Below are 6876 nucleotides of genomic sequence, written 5' to 3' on the forward strand. Positions count from 1 at the left end.
CTGTCGTTTTGTCCGTGTGTATCAGGTGATTAGTGTGCTTGTATGTAACGGTTTGTATGCGTACTTTTATTTTGTATTCGTAATTTCTTAATATTTGTATTTGTATTGGAACACACGTTTATGAGTACCTGAAGTTACACACAAAATGTTATTTACAACTTACAAAAAATTACAAATCCAGCATTACAGACACAGATATTTTGAGTCAATTTTCTCTCCATAACTTAATTGCTAACCTTTGTTTTAGTTGAGAAATTCCAACTTTTTCTTTCATTTGTGATATTTATCCAGTTAACTTTAGCTAAGTCCAGTTCTAGCTAAGCTATGTACAGGCGCGCCCATCTGCTGCTCAGTTACCCCCCGGGGTAACTGTGGCTCAGTGCAGCTTCATCAGGCAGGTTGTTTCAAGCACGCACTTTGAAACAACCACAGGAACTTGCACATCTTTTCTTTAGCTGTATCTGCATCAGTGTGCTGCAGGTTGTTCTTTATTGTCTTCACTCTGTTCCTTTTGCTATAAAGTTAATATCAGATAAATTATGGCTGCCACAGAAACAGTCTGAACTCTGTTGTATTTCTGAGAGTAAAGCTACAAAAACGTCCTGTCAGAGTTACTGATTACTGAAGCATTGATCAAGAGACACGAGTCTACAGGCAGACTGGTTATAAATATTTACACATGAATACAAGAGTGACACATAATTCAGCAGGTGGCCAACCTGCAGTTAGGCACTGGCTGTACTGGGTTCAGTGTGATGCAGGTTTAGCCTGCAGGGTGCAGCATGTTCACAGTGGAGTCAGGCTGCTGCCTTCAGTGCTGCATCGTTCATGCTGACAGTCTGTGCTTTCCAGGGCTCTAATATCACAGCTCGGTGTTCTTGTCTGTGCTTTTAGTCTTCACATCACTGCTGTTGCTCTCATCGCCCTCAAAGCCACCATTTTCCCGAGGGTAGTACTTTGCATCCAAGTACGGAGCCTCGCTGTCAGACGAGCCGCTGCAACGCCTTTTGTATGCCTGGAAACCTGGACGGGAAAAGAACAGATTCAGTACCAGTGAGCAGACATCTTTACAGGAAGTTTATAGCACTGCATTGGAATAAACAGGACTTCAGTGGCAACAGCTTTTCTATGAGCAATTTGTGCCTTTTAGCAAGGCACTACCAACAGTGCCCTTTTCTCTTCTGTTGGTGATCCAGCTCTGTTTACCCACATGTCTCTGTCACTATAAAGCAGCAGATCTCAAATGTTTGGTGCCAAAGAGACATCAAAAAGTCCAAATTTCAGTCTACACCATATCTACAGAAGATGGCCAACAGTGATGTGAACTCTAACCTTCATCCGTCTGCTAACCCTTTCACACACCGTGGTGTTAATTGATACCACCTTCATCACCTTTGGCATGTCTGCTGTGGCGCACGGGGTTCTGACAGTGAGCGCGTGATAGGTCATTCTCATTGGTAAACCAGCAGGGTTACTGCTTTGAATGGGTTTGTTTGAACCCAAACTGGCATTATATAAAACTTCATGATGAGAGGGCATTGTGCTCACTTCTTCTGGTTCAGATCAGCTGCTCTGTTACAGGAGGCATCTCAGGAGGGATGGTTTTGAAGCACCTCTTTAGCTAAATATCGTCTGTTGCTTCGTAGCTGATGGTGGATCACTAGTGGATGTGTAAGGCGTCAGTTGCCTTCGTGTCTGTGTAATGTATTTATCATCCTCTCAAAGTTGAACATGGGACTTGAGCTGTTATTTTGCCCGCTGCAAAATTGCTTGAAGTTGCTGAAAGCCATTTGAGGGTATTTGGTTGCCAAGTCGCTTCCTTTGTGCATATCTCTTAAGGCAGGTAGCTTCTCCAGGTGATTTCGGGTGTTTTTCTCCACACAAGAAAGTAACCAGTTTAATCTCTTTGTGTTCCTCATTGCCACCAATCAAATGTGGTCCATTTTAATTTCTTCTATTAGTTCTTGTGCAGTTACAAAATATCGTTTGGTTTTGACTAAATCCCTGGCACACCTGGACTCACCTCAGGGCACACCTTTTGGGAAATATTGCTATGAAGTCAGCAGCGTCTTATTGCATACCTGCATTAGCCTTGACCATTGTCCTTGATTGCTAAGCAGCATCCCTCTTTATATAATTTGCCTTTACAGTTATATAATCAAATAAAAACTTAAGACTGAGGAGTACATTTATCAAGTCCCCCAAATTTTATAACCGAACTGGAGGAAATTATTCAAACTATGTGCTGTCACAGGTGTTATGACACCTGACGCAGACAAACCACCAAACTGAAGCATGATGTAGTTCTATTACTGGTTAAACTTGAGTGATATATTTACTTATTAAATGGCTGAACACTTGGCTCAGTCTGCTGACTCAGAAAAACCTGATAAAGCAGGAAAATAAGGGAGCTATGTTTTCATGGTGTGATCCCAACTGTGACGCTCCAGATACTCCTTAAAACTGACAGAGAACTGGCACAAGTCCAGTGATGCAGGAGAAAATGGCCAAAATATGTATAGTGTGTGTTAAAGCCTTACATCCCACAAAGGCGAGTGCTGCCACAATTTGGAAGATGCTGTAGATGAGGGGGAAGGCAAACATGACTTCCAGCTCCTTTGGGCTAAAGGACAGCTGGACGATAGTGCTGCACAACTGGGAGTTCTGGAAACCTGTCTCCAGCGCGATAGTTCGACACCTGAACAAACAAAGGAACAATAAAGAACCTCCTCAGTACGTCCAACCTACAATTTAGCTGTCTCAAAAACAGTCTGCTGTCACCTCACCTGTACCAGGGTTGACCCGCGAAGCGAGCCAGAAAGAACCCAAGGCTGAATCCAATAAAGGGGTAGATGGTTCCAATTATCCACAGGGAGGGAGCAATAGTCCAGGAGGACTGGTAGAGGACTCCTCCAACCACGGCTATAATGATAATGAGACCAAAGCCAGCAAAGGACCCCACCTGTGCACAACACAAATACTCCATTAAAACCCAATCCAGGGGCACCAGGCTGGCTCAATGGATGAGCAGGTGACCCCCCCCCCCCCCCCCCCCCCCCCTGCACGCTGTCGAATAAAGCTGCAAAAGCCAGAAAAATAATAGTAATAAAAAAAATCAAGATGACCCCCCCCCCCCCAGCCCAGTGTTGGAAATTTTGTTGATGCTAGTCTGAAAAGGAACAGCATAGAGAGGCACAAAATGTTACAACTGAGCACTTCTAACCTGCCGTGTTGTATCCAATAAACTTTACAGCATTCCTACCTTCAGGATCATTTTTGCCGCAATGGGCCACCTGTGCTTGACGTACATTCCCACAGAGATCGGGATGATTAGGGCTGCCAGAGTGATACCTGAGGGTGCACAACAGAGGCAGGAAGAGCCTCCATGGTTAAAATCCTAATCTAAATTCCTGAGCACACCTGTGTTCTCTCAAATTCTTAGAGATATTTTGGGTCCGTGAGAACTTTCTTACCGATACTGTCATACGGGATCTTGATGGTGTCACTGGACGTCCACACAGTGGTGTAGATTAAAAGACACAGAGGCATCATCCCCAAAGCCAGGATAGAGGAGCAGGTCGTCATACTGATACTGAGGAGTGAAAGATAGGGACACTCAGGAGTTTCCTACCTTTGCCTCTAGCTGGGCTTGTAGTGCATTAACTTTAAATTAATGTAAATGAAACTTGAGATCAATAAAAACTTGTAACACAGTAGTTCTGTTGTGATCCAGACAGGTAACTAGACAATAAGAAAACCTTCCTTAAAATAGCTTAAGAGCATTCAGTGATCCAAACAAAATTTGGTCTGCAGTAAAAAATCAAACAGATAGAAACACGTGGTCGTCTTAGAGCAGCAGTTGGTGAAGGTGGGGAGAAAGAAAGTTCCCTTTTAAACCTCCGGCTGAACCAGGCTCAGGAAGGCATGTTGTTAGTGAGAGGGGGAAAAAAATGCAACAATGAACCTGCCGACTGTCTCACCTGAGGTCCATGTCTCCATCCAGCCAGTAGCAGATGATGTTGGAGCTCGAGCCACCTGGGCAGCAGCCCATGATGATGATGACCACCGCCTGCACGGGCAGCACCCCAAAGGCCAGCGACAGGGCAAAAGCCGTGAAGGGCATGATGCCAAACTGGCAGAGGAAGCCGATGATGATGCCCCACGGCCTCTTGATGTGGCCCCACAGCTTTGAGGCCTCCACTGTGCAGCCCATGGAGAACATGACCATGGCGAGCATGACGGTGAGCACCGTGCTCAGCACCACGCTCAAGATCGCATTGAAATCACTGGGAGGAACGAGGCAGTTTGTGCCCGAGCAGACGGTGGTGGGAGCCCCACAGGCAGCTGGCACGGTGGTCGTCTGCAGCATGGACATTGTTGTTACAGAAGAAGAATATCAGCAGATGCTCCAACTCACACACTTCTTAGAGTCCTCGAGATGAGACTGGTCCTGTTTCTCCTTCTGTCCAGGAAGATGGAAGTGACAAAGAGAAGGAGTAAGCTCGGATCGCCGCCCTTTATGCCCACGCTTCCTAAGCCAAATAAAATTGGGCACAAAAATCAAAAATTAACCAATACCTTATATTTTATGGGGTCAGTGTTCAAAAGCACATGCATATAAAATAGAAAATCCACAATGAAATGTGAAATGGGATTGCACCTTGACTCCAGCTTTTATAGCCACCTGAGTTTTAAAACTTTATTGGACTCTCAAACTATCATGCATCATCACGGAGGAAAAGACACGTTTCCAAGAGGCAGAAAACAGGCCACAGTGTACGTGTTCTTTGCACAGTTCTCATAATAATGACCCGTTTGATCTCCTAATCAGTCTAATAAACAGGAGTGACACAGCAGCCGTGACACATCCACACGCAGTTAAAATGAAAAGGCAAGAATGGCTTTAAAGTGAGCTCCTGGTGACAGAAAATAACCTTGGAGTGCAGAAAGGTCAGTGACTGCACAGCTGGAAGAGTTGACTAAGATGGGAGGCAACGCCACACGAGGCAGACAAAGTGGAAAAAATTGATATCATCATTCTGCTTTAATGTTTCTACTTTTTGATTTTATATCTGTTTTCTTATTTTTTATTTTAAAGTGCCATAAATGTAATTGTATATCCACCCCAAATGTTGTAAAGCAATAAAACATAAAAAGAAGATGAAAATGTTTTACAGGCGTATCACATCAACATGCTGTTTATGCCAGGTGTGGAAACAATAAAAAAGTTGGTGTTTTTTCCGATTGTAGCACAGCTGATGGTCACTCTGAAGCAAAACCACAACTCCAACCTCAGTCATTCATCTTCTCTGAAGACTCTTATTAAACCAAACTGTTCTTACTGTGCCAGGTTCCACTGAAGAGTTGAGGGCTAATGTGTAAATAAGAGGTTAAAGGGCAACCAGTCAGCATCTGAAGCACAACTTTGGCATTTTATACCAAACTAAAGGCTGCAGACGCCATCATCCACCTGCACATGTCTAAAATAACAGCGTCCAAACATGAGGGAGCACTCCAACCATCTGATCAGGTTTGTGGTTACATTTAGAAGTAAAAGAGAGGAAATAAAAGCTACAAACTCTTGTTCACAGTACAAAGTCTGCAGTGCTGCTAGTCTGGGTTTAATCAATTAAAGCACAAGGGTTAAACACCGCTCAGCATTTAAAATACAAACTGTCATTAAAACAAAAGTCAGAACTCGTGTTGAATAATTCCAAACATTACATGTCTTTAAGAGTCTTTTAGGCGATTGATTGTTATTTTAAATTAAAAATCTGAATGGGATTAAATGGCAGGTTAATGCAGGACGAAGCTTCTGTCATTCATTTATTCATCCATGTGGCCCGACTTAATTTATAACCTGAAATGATGACAAAATAAAAACAGTGCCACCATATTAAAAAAAAATAAAAAATCCACCAAATGAGTATGCATTTAGATCCATGACTGCAATCTGATTGGTGGCTTAATATTTTCCCATATTTTTCAGGCCTAGAGAAATTTCTGTTCTATTTTTCTCTCTTTTTTTAATGTCACTGCTGCTACCAGGACCTAAACTAGCAGTGAGCATACCACAGTCCACCACTGCAAAGCCAGTTTAGCCTGCACTTACTGTCCAATTTATTATATCATGTAATTTGCTTTTAAAGACATTCCACAGTATGAAATAACCAGATAACTTCACAGCAACACATCATCTACACAGGCCAACATGAGCTGGACCTGACCTGTAAGCTTTAACTGTTCAGTTTATCTTCATCTCCTGTCCCCTCGTTCTCCTTTCTCTGAGCTGCTTCAAACTTTGGATTTCAAATTTGCTGCCACATCAGAAAAGTTACTCATTGCTCACTCCCCTGCTGTAGTGCTAACTAAACTTAGCATAAAAAGTAAGGAAATTTGTATTCGGTCAGTTATTTCTTTATTGTATTCTTGGTAATAAATCTGATACTGTTGGAAAGCCTGTTTATTCCCCCTTCAATGGAGCCACATTTATTGTACATACTAAGCTGCTGGATTTCCTTCGGGATCAATAAAGTATCTTTCTTTCTTTCTGCCAAACAGCTGATTCTGCTACCGACTCTTGTTTGGCATTGTTTATTGGATTGGATGATTGAAGTCTGAAGAAATAAGACATATTGGCAATTTAACAATTTATTCATGTAAGAACCAGGGGCCTCAGCAGCATGTGGAAGAACCACACACAGCCACAACAGCCTGGCAGCTCCTCCTCATGCTGGTCACCAGCTTGATCACACTGCTGTGGGATGACATCCCATTCTTCAATCAGCAAGTTAAATTCAATTTTCAGTTGAATTCAATTTTATGTATATAGTGCCAAATCACGACAAACAGTTGCCTCAAGTCAGCCAATGAGGT

The 6876-nt window shown here is 42.9% G+C and overlaps 1 protein-coding gene across 1 annotated transcript; it reads right to left on the minus strand.

Moving 5' to 3' along the window:
• Positions 1–219: 219 nt before the first annotated feature.
• On the minus strand, positions 220–4430 carry slc10a2 (solute carrier family 10 member 2). The gene is made up of 6 exons (XM_030758876.1): positions 3981–4430; positions 3474–3592; positions 3263–3351; positions 2787–2962; positions 2541–2698; positions 220–1023 (listed from the first exon to the last, which is right to left on the minus strand). Exons 1-6 carry the CDS (start codon positions 4373–4375, stop codon positions 863–865), a joined length of 1098 nt encoding a protein of 365 aa, XP_030614736.1. The 5' UTR covers positions 4376–4430; the 3' UTR covers positions 220–862.
• Between the last annotated feature and the right edge of the window lie 2446 nt (positions 4431–6876).

The sequence above is a fragment of the Archocentrus centrarchus genome, chromosome 21 (assembly GCF_007364275.1).
Source record: "Archocentrus centrarchus isolate MPI-CPG fArcCen1 chromosome 21, fArcCen1, whole genome shotgun sequence".
Classification (NCBI taxonomy): Eukaryota; Metazoa; Chordata; class Actinopteri; order Cichliformes; family Cichlidae; genus Archocentrus; species Archocentrus centrarchus.

Bases quoted from the DNA above. Each gene is read 5' to 3' on its own strand.
- slc10a2 (XM_030758876.1), bottom strand. From the start codon at position 4,375: ATGTCCATGCTGCAGACGACCACCGTGCCAGCTGCCTGTGGGGCTCCC. The intron at 3,593-3,980 runs GTGAGACAGTCG...TTCACTCCTCAG, and splicing joins GATGGAGACATGGACCTCAG to TATCAGTATGACGACCTGCT. The intron at 2,963-3,262 runs GTAGGAATGCTG...TGTTGTGCACAG, and splicing joins CGGCAAAAATGATCCTGAAG to GTGGGGTCCTTTGCTGGCTT.